The sequence below is a fragment of the Mirounga angustirostris genome, unplaced genomic scaffold (assembly GCF_029215605.1).
Source record: "Mirounga angustirostris isolate CCGP_5_RB_7025 unplaced genomic scaffold, mMirAng1.0.hap1 SCAF_4, whole genome shotgun sequence".
In the NCBI taxonomy this organism is placed as follows: domain Eukaryota; kingdom Metazoa; phylum Chordata; class Mammalia; order Carnivora; family Phocidae; genus Mirounga; species Mirounga angustirostris.
The window spans coordinates 112,585,500-112,605,753 of NW_026991712.1; the positions used below are offsets into that span (position 1 = coordinate 112,585,500).

Below are 20,254 nucleotides of genomic sequence, written 5' to 3' on the forward strand. Positions count from 1 at the left end.
GTGCAAAGGACACATGAGAGAAACAGGGTGTCCCCTTTATGAGCCCTCACAGGTTTAAAACACACATAAATGAGAAAAAGCCAAGAGAGTTTTAAATTAAACTTTAAAGAACGGAAAAATGGGGGTGATGAGATTCTGGGTCAGATGTTAAAGAGAAGATGACAGCAGCCAAAACTTAGAATTGGAAATGTTCATTAAATAATGAAAACCAGTAGTAAGGGAGATGTTTATCTCCATGATAAACATTTTTAGTACAAGGAAACAGAATCTGAGAATTCAACAATTTCAAAATTGTAACATATCCAGAGATATACCATTTAATGTTTCTGCCTCAGGATAAAGGCAACAGGGGATGTTAAAAACAAGACAGCTCAAAATGGATTTGCTTATGCTAAGTCACACATAACCAAACTGAGACTTAATTAGTTTTGGCTCTCCCAGAAATGAAATCTTAAACTGATCAGGAGTCACCTGATCAGCATTAGTTAGATAATCTTCCTGACAGACCCGTCATCCCCTAAAGGAAAGTAACCTTGCAATAACCAATATGCTAACTTCCTTGTTCCTGCTCCCTTCTGCCTATAAAAGTCTCATTTTGTACAGCTCCTCGGAGGTCCTTTTCTATCTGCTAGACTGGATTCTGCCTGACTCATGAACTGTTGGAAAAAAGCCAGTAAAATCTTTTAAATTTACTCAGTATTTGAACTGAACTCTTTGGATTCCCAAACATTCTTCAATGTACTAAATGAATAATAAAACATCAATGGGGAGAGGGTCAATGTTAAATAGTCTTATTTGGTCTATCACAGTAATCATTCCCTTGCAAGCATCCTCAGTTCCTTTGCCCTTCTCCTGCTTTGTTGTACTTCTGATAAAATCCAATCCTGGTTACATACAGTTGTCTAATTCCTCCATAGGCCTATATCATGTCAGCTGAACAAAGCTGGAGAAAAACAGCCATCCATATTACTTGGTCTCACTTTTAAATTTTTGACCACAAAACTCAGGAGGGCCTTCAGGGGTGACCTTTAATCCTACATTTTCCTGGTCTGTTCACTCTCCTACTCTTCACAATTTGCCACTTCCTCTTGCTCATGAAACCTCCAATGCCATCTTTCCTCATTCTCAACTACTAATTTAGATTCTATTTTCACTAGGAAAATTGAAGCAATCTATAATTACCTCATCTTCACATTATTAAACTATCTGCCTGTGCTCTACCTTCTTCTCTGCTCTTTTGGTCACTGCTCCTAAGATCAATTCCTTCATTTGTGCATGGACCCCATGCCATTTCTTACTTAAGTACATTCTAAAATTGTACCCTCTTCCACATTATCAATTCCCCAATCCTCTAGATCTTTCCTATTCATCATAAACATACATCCCATTAATATCCATGTTTAAAAAAAAAGACAAAAACCAAGAAAGTCGGTTACTCCATTCCCCTACCTAGTCCCACTTTATTTTTCTTTTCTTAGCAAATTCCTCCAAAGAGCTGTTTGTGTACTTGCTGTTTCTACTTCTCGCACCTCCCATTTACTTTTTTTTCTCACACCCAAATCCATTACTATGTATTTTCTACAAACATGGAAATTCTCCTACATGAAAATATAGCCATCAAAATCAGATAGTTAATGATGCAATACTCCCATATAATTCTCAGACCTCATTCAAGTTTTGTCAATTGGTCCAACAATGTCCTTTAGAACAATAGGACCAAGTCTAGAATGATATGTGACGGGCGCCTGGGTGGCTCAGTTGGGTAAGCGACTGCCTTCAGCTCAGGTCATGATCCTGCAGTCCCTGGATCGAGTCCCGCATCGGGCTCCCTGCTCTGCAGGGAGTCTGCTTCTCCCTCTGACCCTGCTCTCTCTCATTCTCTCTCTCAAATAAATAAATAAAATCTTAAAAAAAAAAAATTAATGATATGTGACAATATTGTCATGTTCCTTCAGTGTTCTTCAATCTGTAACAGTTCCTTAGTTCTTTTCTTATCTTTAATGACTTTGACACTTTTGAAGGTTTCAAGCCAGTTATTTTGTATAATGACCATCAATTCTGAGTTTGTTTGATCTTTCCCCATGATTCAGATTAAGCATCTTTCACAGGAAATGATGCAGTCTCCTCACTGCCTTCAATCAGGTGGCACAGGACTTCAATTAGTCCCATTACTGGTGATGCTAACTGATCACTTGATTAAGGTGATAACTACCAAGCCTCTCCAGTGTAAAGTACTCTTTTTCCCTTTGTGATTAACTGTGAAACTATGATTATCTTTTTCATCAAACTTTCAATGTATTCATTTATTTTTGTCAGTATTCATGGGTTCCCATTTTATTCCATAGATTATCATTCAAAACATCATTATTTAGTTTGATTTTTTTTTTTTTTAAGATTTTATTTATTTATTTGACAGAGAGAAAGAGAGAGAGGGAACACAAGCAGGGGGAGAAGCAGGCTTCCCGCTGAGCAGAGAGCCCGATGCGGGGCTCAATCCCAGGCCGCTGGGATCATGACCTGAGCCGAAGGCAGACGCTTAATAACTGAGCCACCCAGGCGTCCCTATTTATTTTGATTTTTAAATTGTCCCATTATTTGGCCAGTGGGAGCTCCTTTAAGCTGGGATCTGTTTGACATGTCCTCACCATACTTTGAGCACTTCCTTACCTGTAGAACAATGTAGTTCAGGCTCATCTTGTACTTTCCCTGCCCCAGCCCTGGAATTAGCTATTTCTCCAGGGAGCTCTGGTTGCTTTTAAAGGAGAAAGATATTTCAGATTCTGATCAAGGAGGTTAGAGTAGAGCTTGGGAGTTTGTTTTCTTGTTACTGCCTTTAAATTCCCAAGATGATTCTAATGGTCACCAAGTTAGTTTTAAGGTCTGCTAATTAACAATGTTTCTCAGCCAGGGTAAGAGCCACAATCACCAGTAAAGTTTTATAAAACTCCAGATGGCTGACCAACCTACACCCCCACAACTTAATAAATCAGATCTCCAGGACAAACTGGCCAAATAATCAAAAGCTGAGTGAAACTAGAGAGGAACTGTTGTTGTTCAAGTGTATGAAATCCACAAAATAAAGAATATCCTCTGGACTATCAGAAGTGGAATGCAGAAACAGATCAACATTTTACCTAACCAAGAAACAATTAGGATAGAGGAAAAGAAAAAAGGAAAACAAAACAAAAAAACATATCTAGGTACTCGACCTAGATAATATAGTCAAAATACTAAGAAAAACAAAAATGTGACTTCAGTTAACAACTAACGTTATATCTGCAAAAGAATAAGTAAATAAACACTACTGCAGCATTTGTTACCTCGCATCACTAAAAAAGAATATTGCCGTTAGTCTTCTTAGAATAGATCTGAAGAACAAAGTTATCTTAGTTCCAGACATTAACTAAATTCTGCAGTAAAATTCAAAATTCAAAAGGTCATGTATGAATTATACGGAAGTTTTCATTATTTTTTTTTCTTTCTTTTTTTTTTTTTTAAAGATATCTTTTATTTATCTATTTGACAGAGAGATAGCACAAGTAGGCAGAGTGGCAGGCAGAGGGAGAGGGAGAAGCAGGCTCTCCGCTGAGCAGGGAGCCCAGTGCGGGGCTCGATCCCAGGACCCTGGGATCATGACCCAAGCTGAAGGCAGCTGCTTAACCAACTGAGCCACCCAGGTGCCCCAAGTTTTCATTATTTTTAAGTATCTCCTAGACCCCACCTTTCCTTGCCTTTCATAGCCGAAACTACTGAGATCGAACAACATCAAGTTTCTACTTGACAATGACAAGCACTGCCATCATGGTCAGAGCTAAAGGAAGAAAGCCAAGTGGAGTGCCACTTAGCTGAAAAGTTTCTTAAACATAAAAGAGAGCATAGCTAACATTTACACTTGGGTCCTCCTTTAGGAATACATGAGTAATGCAAAAGTGTTTTTTTTTTTTAAAGATTTTATTTATTTATTTGACAGAGAGCTAGAGAGCATAAGTAGAGCGGCAGGCAGAGGGAGAGAGAGAAGCAGGTTCTCCGCTGAGCAGGGAGCCCAATGTGGGTCTCCATCCCAGGACACCGGGATCATGACCTGAGCCAAAGGCAGACGCTTAACATCTGAGCCACCCAGGCGCCCGAAAAAAGTGAATTTTAATTATATATGCTGTAACATAGATAAGCCTTGAAAACGTTATGCTTATTGAAAAATTCCAGTTACAAATGACCACATGTTGTATGATTCCATCTATATGAAATGTCCAGAATAAGCAAATGCTTAGTGAAAGAGAGTAGATTAGTGGTTTCCTAAAGGTCCTAAAGGTTTCCTAAAGGTCCCTTGAGTTTGCGGACAAGAGAGAAATAGTTACTCCTAATGGGTACTGGCTTTAAGGGTGATGAAAAGTTCAAAGAAAGATCAGTAGTCAGAGGTTAGAAAGGAGGAAGAGTTAATAGGTGGAGCACAAAGGACTTTTAGAGCAGTGAAATTACTCTGTATGATATCCGAATGGTGGCTATGTCATTATACATTTGCCTAAATCCATAGAATGTGCAATATCAAGAGTGAACCCTCATGTAAACTATGGATTTGGGTAATAATGATCTGTAAATGTAGGTCCATCAACTGTGGCAAATGTACCACTCTGGTGGAAGATGCTGATACTGGAGGAAGCTATGCATACCTGGGGGCAAGAGACATATGGGAAATCTCTACCTTACGCTCTATTTGGCTGAGAACCTAAAACTGCTAATTTAAAAAGAAGTCTACTCGAACCATGAGAGACGGTGGACTCTGAAAAACAAATGGGGTTTTAGAGGGAAGGGGGGTGGGAGGATGGGTTAGCCTGGTGGTGGGTATTGAGGAGGGCACGTTCTGCATGGAGCACTGGGTGTTGTGCACAAACAATGAATCATGGAACACTTCATCTAAAACTAATGATGTAATGTATGGGGATTAACATAAGAATTAAAAAATAAATAAATAAATAAGAGAAAAAAAAGAAGTCTACTAAAAAAAATCATCAGTTGAGTAGGGAGGGATGAACAGGTAACAGCACATGGGAGGGTTTTTTTTTTTTTTGGTGGAGGGGAGTAAAAATATACATAAGATAAAATTTACCATCTTAATCATTTTTTTTTAAAGATTTTATTTTATTATTTATTTGACAGAGAGAGACACAGCGAGAGAGGGAACACAAGCAGGGGGAGTGGGAGAGGGAGAAGCAGGCTTCCTGCGGAGCAGGGAGCCCAATGCGGAACTCGAACCCAGGACCCCAGGATCATGACCTGAGCCAAAGGCAGATACTTAACGAGACACCCAGGCACCCCCATCTTAATCATTTTTAACTGTACAATTCAGTGTTAAATACATTCATCACCATCTATCAGCAGAATTCTTTTCATCTTCAAAACTAAAATTATACCCATTAAACAATAACTGCTCATTCCCTCCTCCCCTCTGCCCCAGCAACCACCATTCTATGTTCTGTCTCTATGAATGTGACTACTCTAGGTACCTCATAGAAGTGGAATCATACAGTATTTTCTTTTTGTGGCTTATTTCACTTACCATAATGTCCTCAAGGTTCATCCATTTCAGCAGCAAAGGTCAGCATTTCCTTCTTTTTTAAAGCTTAATAACATTCCATTGTATCTACACACCATTTTGCTTATCCATTTATCTGTTGATCAATACCTGGACTGCTACTCTCTAGCTACTGTGAATAATGCTATAAACGTGGGTGTACAAATCTCTCTCAAGATCCTGGTTTCAGACCGCCTGACTCGCTCAGTAGGTAGAGCATGCAACTTGTGATCTCAGTGTCTTGAGTTCAAGCCCCACTTTGGATGTAGAACTTACTTTAAAACAAACAAAAAAGACCCTGCTTTCAATTCTTTTGGTATATACTCAGAAATGGAATTGCGGGATTATACGGTAATTCCATGGTTAATTTTTGAGGAACCACCATACTGTCTTTCACAGTAGCTGCACCATTTTACATTCCCACCTATAGTGCACAAGGTTCTAAGTTCTTCACATCCTCACCAACACTTGTTTTTTTTGTTGTTGTTTTCACAGTAGCTATCCTAACAGGGGTGAGATAGGCCACAGGGGATTTTTAAGAGGTGAAACCATTATTTATATGATCTTGGAATGTTGGATACATAACATTATACCTTTGTCAAAGCCTACAGAATTCACAGCACAAGGAACGAGCCTTAGTCTATTAGTCATAGCCTTAGTGTATGCAATTTTTTATTTTATTTTATTTTTTGAGAGAGAGACTTCGAGCAGGGGAGGTACTGGTGGGAGCAAGGGGAGAGGGAGAGAGAGAATCTTAAGCAGGCTCCATGTCCAGCCTGGAGCCCCAAATGGGGCTCAATCTCACAACCCTGAGATCATGACCTGAGCTGAAATCAACAGGATAGCTTAACCAAGTGAGCAAGCCAGGTGCCCCTATCTATAAAATTTTTTAAAAAATCATTGAGAAAGTCAGAGGATCCCAAGAAAGAATGCAGACTGAGATTAAAAAAAAAAAAAAATCTAACTGTATTATAAATGTATGAAACAAGTTCACTGAGGGGGCTGGGGGGAGTAAATGGTGCTGACGTAAGTAACTAAGAATTAAGAGTCTGTAGAACTAGGGGGAAAAGGAACTGCATATAAGCACTGTACTCTAGTTGATAAAGTTGTTCCCCACAGGGCTACAGGTTAATAACTCTGATATTGCTATACTACAGCTATACTGAAAAGGAACAATTAAGCAAATGGATGGCAACCAAAGGGAGTTGTCCCAAGTGGGAATTTACAGAGAAGCAAGAAGAGGCTAGGAGGATACATATACAAATGGATTACTGTTGGAGACATCATTAAATATTTAATTTAATATAGACACATATTATGACGTATAGAATTATTTATAGATACAGTGCACCTACACATGTATTTCTTTGTTTTATCAGCTGAGAGAGACTAAAAGAATAAAACTGCAGTAGCAAGCACATCTACCACCTGTATCTTGGTCTCTAATACCATTCTCCAATAAAAGGAACCAGGGCCCTTTGTAGAAATGGCTAATTCTAGGACTGGGACAGAAAATATGCAAGATGAGCCTGGACCATCTTATAGTCCAAGGAAGTAAAGTTGTTCTTTAAAAAAGTCCTTATTGGGGTGCCAGCGTGGCTCAGTTGGTTGAGCATCCAATTCCAGGACCCTGAGATCGAGCCTCATGTCGAGTTCCCTGTCAGTGGGTAGTCTGCTTTCCCTATCTCCCTCTCCCTCTGTCCTTCCTCCTGCTCATGCGCGCTCTCTCTCTCTCTCTCAAATAAATAAATCTTTTTCTTTTAAAAAGTCCTTACTGATGGAGATGTGTTACAGGGGCACAGCAGCCAACTGAAAGCACTCACAATGGCCAAAGCTGGAACAATCTGAGCAAAATAAATGAAGCAGCATTGGATTATATCCTTGAGTCCATACTGCTATAAATGAATGAGTAAATTAATAAATGGGGGAGAAGAGATAAATTTTCCATGCAGAATTCCAATAAATTATGTAGCTACTCCAATCATAAAAAAAGGGAGCATAACCCCTTTCTCTTTAAGTGTGGGCTACAACAGTGACTTCCTTCCAGAGAGTACAGTATAGAAAAAGGGGAAAAAATAACTTTACAGGGAAGAAATATGACAAACACTACTTCAGCCAAGTGAGCAAAATCAAACAGTAATAAATCCTATTGATAGTATGTACCTTTGAAATGATGTGATGAAAATGGCACTTGATCATTCTCCCCAAAACACGTAACCCCAGTCCAATCACAAATAAAAACATCAAACAAATTCCAGTAGAGGCACCCCACAATATACCTGACCAATACTCCTCTAAATTCTCAAGGTCAAGAACAAGTCTGAAAAAATGGCAGACAAGAAGTGCCTAAGGAGACATGAAAATTAAATGTAACATGGAACAGAAAGACATTAGGTAAAAACTAAGGAAATCTGAATAAACTTTGGATTTTAGTTAATAATAATATACTAATATTCATTATTTGTAAGAAATGTACCATTCTGATGTATCAATAGAAAAGCAAGTGCCAGTAACTCCAGGCTGATGGCCTCTTACTTCCTGGAGTCAATTTTATAGCTTGGTATTATATCTACATGACTAAGAGACCTGGGTCATTACAGGAGATCTTTATTGTTTCCAACATCCAGGAAAACTTTCTCCTCACAAAATAAACTTCTGGACTTCTTTTTCACTACCCCTTCCTCAGTCCCTGCAGTTCGGAACTTCCTTCACTCAGCCTGAGGTTAGGTAAACTTCCACAAGCCCTGACCATCAATTCTGACCATTATGCAAAACACCCATCTATTCTGGCAGGTGATATCAACATGGCACAGTATGGCAAACAAAAGGTGGGCTATAAATTCCAGGTAAGACACAAAAGCCCTTTACCATCAAGCTCTTAAAATGATGGTGGGCCATGTTAGACCCTGAAAGACCTCAACTCTAAAATATCTGCTTCATCACTTGTATTACTGCCTTTTCTTAACCCTCTTGCTATTATTCAAATATCCATAAATAAATAAATATGCATGTGTGTGTTTGCCTCTACAAAGCAGTCATTAATTCCCTGAGGACACCATAAATTCTCTATTTTGGGGTACCTTATACTTATTCCCTTTCTTCCTTTCTAAAGAAACCTACTCTTGTTCAGGTGGCAATGTGCCCAGCTTTGGATAGTGAGACCTAAGGGGAAGTTTGTTGTAGAAACATTGGGAAAGCTTTTGCCTTCCTGACAAAGAGGCAGACATATTTGATGTTGTTACTCTTTCTTTTTCTTACTTTCCTTTTTTTTCTTTTTTTGTCCTTAAATACAGACAAGATGGTTGGAGCTGGAACTTGCAACTGAGGGAAAGTCTAAAACAGTCCTGAAAGTGCTAAGTTCTAAATCCAAGCCAGTGACTGCCTACCCAATACCTTATTGTATAAGACAAACTATTTGTTTAAGCACCTGTTAAAAAAAAAAAAAAAAAAAAAACCAAGTTGTAGCCCCCAGCACCATAAACAGCAGTGATAAGTGTGACTTCAAAAGAAAGACTACAGTATACACCTCCTGAGCTTTCACAATAGGACTGGAAAGGAGGTAGAAGATCTGAACAATCCCAGGGGGAACTATTAAGCAAAAACCCTTAAAGGGATCAAAAACTTCAAATGGCCCAAACCCTAAACTTATAGGTAGGGCATATCAAAAGTCAGTATGCCCTAATCTTTTTTTTTTTTTTTAAGATTTTATTTATTTATTTGACAGAGAGAGACACAGTGAGAGAAGGAACACAAGCAGGGGGAGTGGGAGAGGGAGAAGCAGGCTTCCTGCCGAGCAGGGAGCCTGATGTGGGGCTCGATCCCAGGACCCCAGGATCATGACCTGAGCCGAAGGCAGACGCTTAACGACTGAGCCACCCAGGAGCCCCTCAGTATGCCCTAATCTTAGCAGACATCTTTCCAGGATCCTGGGGTCACAAAATATTTCAAGAAAGTCTCTAACATAAAAAACAAGAACCAAAACTAGCAAAAAGGGAAACAAAGCAACTTAGAGGCTACAAATATTATGCAAGGGTAAGAAAACTAAACACAATAAAACAAAAAACCTATTTTTGGTATACACAAAGACCTAAGAGAAGGTAAGTGGAGGATGCTATGTTAAAAGTACATTCAGAAAACTGGGTGTCTCAGTCGGTTAAGCATCCGACTCTTTTTTTTTTTTTTTTAAAGATTTTATTTATTTACTTGAGAGAGAGAGAATGAGAGAGAGAGAACACATGAGAGGGGATAGGGTCAGAGGACGAAGCAGACTCCCCGCCGAGCAGGGAGCCCGATGCGGGACTCGATCCCGGGACTCCAGGATCATGACCTGAGCCAAAGGCAGTCGCTTAACCAACTGAGCCACCCAGGCGCCCAAGCGTCCGACTCTTGATTTCAGCTCAACTCTTGATCTCAGGGTCATGAGTTCAAGCCCCACACTGGGATCCACACTGGGCATGGAAACTACTTTAAAAAAGAAAAAAAAAGGGCGCCTGGGTGGCTCAGATGGTTAAGTGTCTGCCTTCGGCTCAGGTCATGATCCCAGGGTCCTGGGATTCAGTCCCGCATTGGACTTCCTGCTAGGCGGGGAGCCTGCTTCTCCCTCTGCCTCTCTCTCTCTCTGACTCTCATGAATAAACAAACATTTTAATAAGAAGAAAAGGGGGGGTGGGCGGCTGGGTGGGTGGCTCAGTCTTTAAGGGTCAGGATCCCTGCTCAGTGGGAAGCCTGCCTCTTCCTCTCCCACTCCCCCTGCTTGTGTTCCCTCTCTGTGTCTCTCTCTGTCAAATAATAAAAAATCTTTAAAAAAGAAAAAAAGAAGTACACTGAGAAAACAAACAAAAAACAGCTCTTAGAAATTAAAAATACAATAGCAAAATAATTAAAAACTCAGTGTCACAATTTTCAGTTTCCAGTAGTAGCAAGCTAGGTTTTTTGGATCACCTATCACTATTCTACTGGGTAACAACTTTGAAATATGGATAAAATATATTTCAAAAATGTAAAGCATCAAAGACAAGCCAAGATAACAAGGAATTACAAAGTCACAAGCAAAAAATGAGAACCCAAAAAGGGAAGAAAAAAAAAAAGCATATAAGATACTTTTTCCCTGAGGATGTTTGCCAATCCTGAAAAACAGGATCTTTGTTTTGATAACATAGCACAAGATATAGGGACAGAAATCAAAACCCAACAACCATACAAAGGAATTTCAAGCCCTGAACTTGGTTTAAGGTGGTCCTAGACTATGAGTGACCCCAGGCACACAGAAAAAGAAAATACAAATCCTATACATAACATGGGATACCACAAAGTAAACATAAAGGATGATTCTCACATAAAACATGTTAAATGAAAGAAGACAGACGAAAAAGAATATACAATGCATGATAATATTCATGTGAAGTTTAAAAAACCTACAAAATAATCAAAGGCAATACAAGTCAGAATAGTGGTTACTTTTGGGCAGATACTTACTGGGAATGGCATGAAGGCAACTTCTGTATCTTCATCTTAGTGGGAATTACAGAAGTGTGTTTTTTTTTTTTTTTTTAAATCTTAATGTTGTACATGTAAGATCTGTACACTTTAATGTATGAATGTTATATCTTAATGAAACTTAAAAAAAATGAAGGTAAAAGAAGTTAACAAATGTTGACTCAAAAAGTTAACAAATGTTGATTATATTCAGGCTTGGCAAACAGTAAAAGATGTTATTTAGTTCGTGATCTAAGTATAGAAAATTGACTCAAAAGTTATAGTTTGTATTTATTCAAAAGCTATTTACCATAGCTGTTTCAATAATTTTGACTTTTATAATTTCTTTTTTTTTTTTTTAAAGATTTTATTTATTTATTTGAGACAGAGAGAATGAGAGAGAGAGCACATGAGGGGGGGAGGGTCACAGGCAGAAGCAGGCTCCCCGCCGAGCAGGGAGCCCGATGCGGGACTCGATCCCGGGACTCCAGGATCATGACCTGAGCTGAAGGCAGTCGCTTAACCAACTGAGCCACCCAGGCGCCCAGAATTTTATAATTTCTAATGGAAAAAAAATCTCAACTAACCACCACTAATATTGTCAAAAATCTCTCAGAATCAACACTTGTACTCACTAAAAACCAATCTTTTATGTTTTCCCAATTCATTAAGGCTCAGATAATTTACATGAGAATGTTAACTGTTCCCATTTTTAGAATCCAAAGGTTCGGGGCGCCTGGGTGGCTCTGTCAGTTAAGTGCCTGCCTTCGGCTCAGGTCATGATCCCAGGGTCCTGGGATTGAACACTACATCGGGGCTCCCTGCTCAGCAGGGAGTTTGCTTCTCCCTCTGCCTCTCACTTGTGCTCGCTCTCTCTCCTGCTCTTTCTCTCAAATAATAAAAAAAAACCTTTAGAATCCAAAGGGTCATAAGATATGCCATCACTAAAAAATAATCATTTGTACTCAATCAAGGAAATGAGAATTCCAGACCTAAAAGAAAAAAATTTCATATGAATAGGCACAATCAGTTATATTTCCAGATTATAAAAAGGATCCCTAAAGGGGCACCTGGCTGGCTTAGTCGGTAGAGCATCAACTCTTGATCTGGGAGTCATGAGTTCAGGTCCCACACTGGGTGTGGAATCTACTTAAAAACAAAGGATCCCTAAAGTTAAAGATAAAAGAAATATACATGCTGGGGGGAAAAGCCTAAATACCCTTAGTATGCAAAACATCTGATGATATGAGTTATAGCAATTCATTGATTTCCTCATTCAACAAATAATTCAGTGCCTATTATATGCCCATTCCTTCTGAACAAATTAGGTATACAGCAGGGCTACAGCAGGAACAAAACAGATGACTTTCACTCTGGAAACAACAAAATAATGGTGTGGAAAAAAAAAAAACAGGAAAATTTGACTCTATATAAACATTTATATTTTTTCAAACTACAAGAAATATGTAATAGTAATACTTCACATATTTCATGAGGCATCGTGAAAGTCTGATGATTAGTTTTCCATCAAGAACTTAAGGAAAAATTGCTCCTAAGCCCCAAATATCAATAACTAATTTGGATGCAATAGGGACATTTTACAAAAACTTTTATTCTTATTGTTCTAGATTTCTTTCTCTTGGGCTCTATCCAAATTCTAAATGCTAAATCCCACATTACAAAAAGCAGTCAGACATCATCTTACAATGCCTTACAGCAGCTCCCTATGGTGTAAAAGAGGTGGTTTTAAAGAACTAGTCAATGAAAATCCTGTAAAAGTAATCACAGAATAAACTTATTATAAGAAAAAAAAGGAAAATGCTTAAAAGCACAGGTGACAATATTAAAATTAACTGTATCAACAGATTATTTTTAAGCACAATTTTCAATTTTAAAGCATCTATCATTCTGCCATCAATTAAAGGTGATACCTCAAAATATTTTTGTTATATGAGAAAATTAGTGCATGATCAGCTCATGAAGCTATTAATTAGAGCAAAACTGGGAGGATCAAAACTTACTACATTTCCCAATGAACACCTCTCAGCCTCAGAAAAAGCACTGGAACTAAACTGATATAGAAGTAAAAACACTAACTCATATATAAGGAAAAACAGTATAAACAAATTGCAGAAGTAACATATATTTAAAAAAGACCAATAAATAACAAACTGCAGAAGTAACATATATTTAAAAAATACCAATATTAAAAAATACCAATTTAAAAAATACCAATAACACATTGTTAAAAGAACGAAAACCCTTCAAATATTCTTGCAGAGGTGATAAAATCAATAAACTTTCATCTTTTAAAACCCAGGGGGATTCTTCCTCCTGCCACTAAAGCATTCAGAAGGAAGAAATAATCCCTTCTACTAACACAAACTACAACTTCCTTCTGTGGATTTTTAAATGGTCTAAAAATCAAGTTTATTATATGCTAATAAATAAATAATACCTGTGTGTGTGTGTGTGTGTTCATAAATGTAAATCAAGGGGCGCCTGGGTGGCTCAGTCAGTTAAGCGACTGTCTTCAGCTCGGGTCATGATCTCAGGGTCCTGGGATCCAGCCCCACATCGGGCTCCCTGCTCAGCGGGAAGCCTGCTTCTCCCTCTCCCGTTCCCCCTGCTTGTGTTTCCTCTCTCTCTGTGTCTCTTTCAAATAAATAAATAAAATCTTAAAAAAAAAAATGTAAATCAAGCATTCAGCCAAATCAACCTCTTAGCCTGGTCCCAATCTACCCTGCATCACTACTTTCAGCCATCCCATACTCAAAATTCAAGCCAAACCTAACCACTACACTCAGGTCAATCCAGCAAACAGTTACTAAAGATCCGAGTAGCATCAGGCTCTATGCCAGGCGGTGTGCTGACAAGGGAAAATACAGCAATGAATCAGACAATGATTAAGCAATTAATAAGACATGATCTCTGCCCTCTAGGAACTTAGGCACCTATATGCAAAATCTTCCTTATTCCAAAGCGCACGCCAAGTATCTTTATGTTAGATCTGATTTACAAAGCCTGGACTAATACATGCAACAGCTTTTGTTTCCTATAAAACAAAACCTTTATATAATCTTTTCCCACAAGTTTTTAATATGCTGTAGGTAGGACTATGTTCCCCAAACAGAATTTTTCTTTTCTGCTTGAGCTAAAAATGTTTAAGGACTGAAGACTAATAAATAAGACAGCACCTACAAGTGCCATAATTATAAATCATTACTATTCTTTTCTTTTTTTTTTTTTTTTAAAGATTTTATTTATTTGACAGAGTTAGCGAGAGCAGGAACACAAGAAAGGGAGTGGGAAAGGGAGAAGCAGGTTTCCCTCGGAGCAGGGAGCCCGTTGTGGGGCTCAATCCCAGGACCCCGGGATGATGACCTGAGCCGAAGGCAGACACTTAACGACTGAGCCACCCAGGCGCCCTATTCTCTTATTTTCTGCCTGCAAATAGGGGCTCTTGGATAGGAAAAAGTTGGTAAAAAAATTTTTTAAGGATTTTATTCATTTATTTGAGAGAGAGAGCACGAGCAGGGGAAGGAGCAGAGGGAGAGAGAAAAGCAGACTCCCCGCTGAGCAAGGAGTCCCGTGTATACTGTTCCCAGGACCACAACCTGAGCCAAGGCAGACGCTCAACTGACTGAGCCACCCAGACTCCCCCGTAAAATAGGCTTGTAAGTATCCAGCCAAACTCACAATTACAGACTGGGGGAAGGAGAAATAGCTTAAGTGTTCCAAAATAAAGGCAGGGAAGGGGAGTGGAACTGAGTGGTTTAAGGAAGCAGCAAATGCAGAGGAGAGATATTGGTTAGAGGCCATTCTCCAGCTTCCACCTTAATACAGTCAGGATAGAATGGAGGCATAAACAGGTGTCTTGATTAACTCAGCCTCCTTAACTAAGAACAATAGCTGTAATACAATATTGAACACAACAATTCCTATCAACAAAATGGAACATAAGATACAAATATTTATACCATGACTATTTTCCAAAGGTTTGAATGTACAAGAAATAACTGTAACATAAGGTGGTAGTTCCATAAGAAAGATGTTATCCAGAATGTGTACTCTGAAAAAAAGGGGGGTTCAGAGGGACTGGTCAACTGAAGACCTTCGGGACAGTGATACCAACATAGAGGAGTATTTTGGAGTTAGGAAAGAATATCACCTCAAAATGACTCTAAGTTTCCTCGTAGCAGGACCATATTACAAACCTTCATAAATTTCACCATACATTCACAGTGCTTCCCCATAACAGACACTCAATAATTACTTTATTGTTTAAACTAAATTCCTACAGCAATTTCATGGCCTTTGAAAAAAGCAATACCATTAACTTTAATTAACAAGGAGTCTTCACTGTCAATCTCCTCTACATGGATTTTCTAAAAAATGTGAAGTAATGCTCAAGTCAATATTACAGAGATAGTCTAACCACTATGGACTACAATGGAATTACACTGCTGTCTTCTAGACAAATCTATTAATGTGGTCTAAGATTTATTTCACCAGCTATTTTTACAGTCACATCACAGAGCTATAAGTCAGGTAAAGTCAAAAGAACTACCTTTAGGTCAGTTCTTCCCCAACTGTACAAGTGTTTAACCCAAACACTAAACCTTAACTTCATAATCTTGGTTTCAACTTATTTAGACATTCTTGAACTGTTATCTAGACCACTTAATCCATCATCACCTACAAAGGCCTTCAGAACCATAAAGACCATCCTCCAGGATGCACTTTTTAATCAGTAATCAATATTCTAGGTAATGAACTATGAATTCAATTGGGCAAAACATGCGTGATCAGCTATAGGCATCGTTTTAGTCAGTGAAAACAGAGATTAATCCAGTTCTATACTCCCAAGACTCAAAAGTCTAGTACACTTACAGCACAGATATTAAATAAATGCTATAAGGACAAAGATAAAGAAGCATTAAGGGTTAAGACTGGGGGTATCCACTGAATCAAGAGCATGAGCAGGATGCCTGGGTGACTCAGTCAGTTGGAGCATCTACCTTCAGCTCAAGTCATGAGACTAGAGTCCCGGGATCGAACCCTGAGTAGGGCTCCCCGCTCAGCAGGGAGTGTGCTTTTCTCTCTGCCCCTCTCCCTGCTTGTACTCTCTCTCTCTCAAATAAATAAATAAAATCTTAAAAAAAAAAAAAGGGAACGAGCTTTGTCAAATGCACTTAATAATTTAATGAAAATAACAATGGCTTTTAAATTATATACTCTTAAAATTAAGAGCCAAAAATCACATAGACCAGGAAACTAAGGCATAAAAAAGGTTTATCGGGGGCACCTGGGTGGCTCAGTTGTTAAGCGTCTGCCTTCGGCTCAGGTCATGATCCCAGGGTCCTGGGATCGAGCCCCACACTGGGCTCCCTGCTCAGCGGGAAACCTGCTTCTCCCTCTCCCACTCCCCCTGCTTGTGTTCCCTCTCTCGCTGTGTCTCTCTCTGTCAAATAAATAAATAAAATCTTTAAAAATTTAAAAAAATTTTTTAAATAAATAAATAAAAAAGGTTTATAAGACCTAATAAATTAAGTCAGATATTGGAAGCTACCTTCTAACTTCCAGAAGAGTCACTTCATTTCCCTTGGGGAGCAAATTTCTGAATAAATCATGATATGAATATAACGTGCTCAGCCATATTTTTTTCATATCTATATACACATTCACAATCAATACACATTTTTTTTTTCCTGGCAAAATTTGGCACCTCAAACACCAAAAAAGTATCTCGTAATAAATAAAACTTATTGACTAAACATATAACTTCTCCAACTCTAATTTTCTTCCTTGTAAAAAGAGCTAATAATTACAAAATCTGATTTGTGAAATCATTGATTCATACTTGGACTCCTTTTGATCCAACCATTCTTCCTGTGATAATAAAAAAAAAAAAAACAACACTTAAGATGCTATCTTATAATTATGTTGCAGCCTGAAGAAATGAAGACACTGTCATCTCTTTGTTTGATATTACCCAGAACACAGAACCAAGTCTCTAGCATACATTCAATGCTTACTTAAATGCTCATCTGGAACCCTTGAAATACCTTGAAGCACAGCTCAAATCTAGTACCAGTTAATTCATATCCCCTCACAACCACACACAACAAAGTCTGACATAACAGACTTAGCCTATCACTATTAGTTCTGTCCCCCAGAGTCAGTACTAAAGTGGTTCTCTATTATTTTCAAATTTAACATAAGACTTAAGAAGCATTAAAATAGCAATGAAACTCCAAAGAATATAAGGAAAAAACTTAAGCTTGAGTGCATAACTGCATTCATATTTTTGTAACAACATGTTCCAATAATTAAACCTTTGGGATAGTAATGTGATCCTAAACATGAAATAATAGAACTGGTTTCTAAACTCAGAATTTCAAGAGAATTCTCCCAACCTCAAATTCCTCAATGATAAGAGCACAGTATAGGTGTTTGTTACAATCCACTGGAAGCACAATATCCTTATTCAAAACAGAACAGTAAAAACAGGAAGTCCAATCAAATTTTTCTAAGGTCTCTTCTGGTCCTAATAGCCCGCTACAACAACTTCTACTTACCTAAGGTTTAAGCATCCAGATGATACTGGTTGATTCTCTATCATTTAGTTTCTAATAAATCTCTCCCTCAAATCCTAAAACCACTAAAAAGTTTGAAACATGGTGCATTAAATTTTAAGAGGAAACTTAATTTAAAAGCTTTTTTCATAATTTCCAAAGCGCTACCAAACATTTTTTAGTTAACAGAAATTCCCATCTCTTCTACAGTTTACCTTTCCAAACTGCTGAGAAACTATTCAAATGCTGAAAGTAACTAACCAAATTACGGGAGACATTGTGGGATTGCTGATCACTTCTGAATGCACTATAAATTATAACTTAAAAAAACTTTTAAAAATCGCATTTTAATCTTCACTAAAATACTGTTTCTCCTTCAAACTGTTTTTCTGTAGTATGATAGAAAGTGCTTTTTAAATCTAAAAGTTAAATCTAAATATTACTCTACTCTTCCTATGTGTACTTTAAAAAAATATTCTGAGTACATTTTTGCTTCCTCTGAAACGTGGATCATTTAAGTGTGTAAAAAATATGTTTTCTAATTATAAAAATGGAAAATAAAACTACATCCATCTACTTTAATTGACGACACACTATAATCAATTATAAAATGTACAAAATCAAAGGGAAAAGACCAATAATGCCTGAGAATCTAAAGTAAAGGGTTAAATTTTATATAATTCATTTACTACATAATCCTCTCTAATGTAAGAACAATTAATGCTAACTAAGAAACGAATGTCTGAGGTATTTTCTCTTGGGTGGTGTGTTTACAGACTGGGCAAACACTTGTCCGGAATGTTGCAGGAGATTCCTGGGCTGGCTAAGTGTTCTCCTAGATGAATTCTAAAGTCTCTTTCAGTTCTAAGATTCCCAATCTGTGGTTAAGAGGTGAAAAATAACCGAAGAAAACATTTTGCCCTTCAATTAACCAATCTACCTTCATTCGCATCCTACATGCTCCTACCGAGATAAAAAAGTTCTTTCTCCCCTTTCTCTGCAGTGGTTTCACTAGACCCTCGTTAACAAAAGGCACGGAAAACGTGCACAGGTGGGATAAAAAGGGGAGTGGCTGAAGCCCGGCAGCTCTCGGGACAGCGCCCCCACTCCCCGGGTCCCTCGGCTGCACCTGAGAAATCACTACGCTCCACACCTCCACCCTTGTTTAGCCGCGTCGCGAGCAAATTCTCCGACCTATTTCAGTCCACCCGCACCTTGGCCAAACACTGGGCATTGTCTCAAACCTTCAGCGCCCAAGAAAGGCAAGGAGGAAAGAGAAAACAGGGAGAACGAGTGGGAATAAAGAACGGCGGAAGGGGAAGTAAAGCCATCGGGAAGCCCTACGCTCCTTTCGGCAAAATTGGCTTCCCCGTCGATCCATCAATTTAATTCAGATTCCAAAAGCCAGCCCCCCTCCCCCCCAGCCCAAGGTAGCAGCCGGGGATAGCCCAGCCGGAGTCCCCGAGGCCACGCGCGGATTCGGGGCACACAGACTGGGAGAGGGAAATGGGTTTGTGGGCTGGGCCTGCCTGGCCGGAGGCCGGGCTCGGAACAAAGCCGCCAGGCTCCCCCTACCTGGGGCGAGGGCGGTGGGCGGCGCCTCGAGGCTCCCCGCGCCGTCCTGGCCCGGCGACGCCCTCGCCCCGGGGACCCTCGCCCGGGCTGGGGGCCACAGCGGGCCCCCTCCCCGCCCGCGAACAGCGCCCCTTCGGGACAATGGACCCCCTCCCCCGCCTCCGGGCGAAGAGATACAAAGGGAGAGGAGCGCGGCCCGGCAACGAGCCAGGCGTCCGGAAAGTGAAGACGAAGGAGACAGGGAAAGGGAAAGGATGGCGGCGGACGCGGGAGCCCCGCGGGCCGCTCCTCCCCGCCGTCCACGGCGCTGCCCTCAGCCCGGCCGCGGCGGCAGAGGCGGGAGCGCAGACCAGCAGCCCACTCAACCCCGGCCGAGAGGGAAGAGGGGTCTGCACACAAAGAAGAGTGGAACCCCCGCCCTCCCCTGGCGCCAGAGGCGGGGATGACCCAAAGCGCTCTGGCCGCCGACGGTCAGCGGCGCCTGCCCGGCCCGCGCCCCTCGCGGGCCGCCCCTCACCCGGACTCACCCACAGCTCTGTGCCCCAGCTCATGGCGGAACTTGAGGCGACTCGGGGCGTCCGGCCGCTCCGCTGTCCGTCCGTCTGTCGGATCTGCCCTCAGTCTGTCCGACCTCCCACTGGCTGGCCGACGGGCTCGGAGCTCCGCCGCTCTGCCTCCGAAGGTGCCGCCACCGCCGGGCTCCCCAGTGAGTGAGAAAGACGCGACTGGAGAAGCCGCCGCCGACGCCGCGTCCCCGCCTCCCAGAGCCGGCAGGGAGGGGGCCCGGGCTGAGGGGAGGCGGGACGCGGAGAGGGGAGGGGGCGGGGCGCGGTGCACCCTGGGATCGCGGCGGACCCGCTCTCGCTGGGCCTCCGCGGGCGCGTTCCCTCGCGGAAGGGTCTCCCACCCCGCTGGTTCACCTGCTAGGTCTCTTCCCGCTTGCCCGTTGGGTCTCGGACAATCCCACCGCCGCCGCCACTCGCATCGCTGTCTCCAAGGTGGAAAGGGAGAGAAGGGAAAGACGCCCACCACCCTTCTCTGCCCTGAGACCCCTTAG

The 20,254-nt window shown here is 40.5% G+C and overlaps 1 protein-coding gene across 3 annotated transcripts in view; it reads right to left on the reverse strand.

Moving 5' to 3' along the window:
• Positions 1-19,970, reverse strand: part of FNBP1L (formin binding protein 1 like) — a 103,170-nt gene extending 83,200 nt beyond the window's left edge. The window contains exon 1 of one of the 3 annotated variants that reach the window (XM_045897170.3): positions 19,725-19,970. In XM_045897170.3, the coding sequence (XP_045753126.1) occupies positions 19,725-19,748 (24 nt within the window). In that variant the 5' untranslated portion in view covers positions 19,749-19,970. The remainder of the gene's footprint in view (positions 1-19,724) is intronic. The other 2 variants (XM_045897168.3, XM_045897169.3) reach the window with 2 other exon arrangements.
• Between the last annotated feature and the right edge of the window lie 284 nt (positions 19,971-20,254).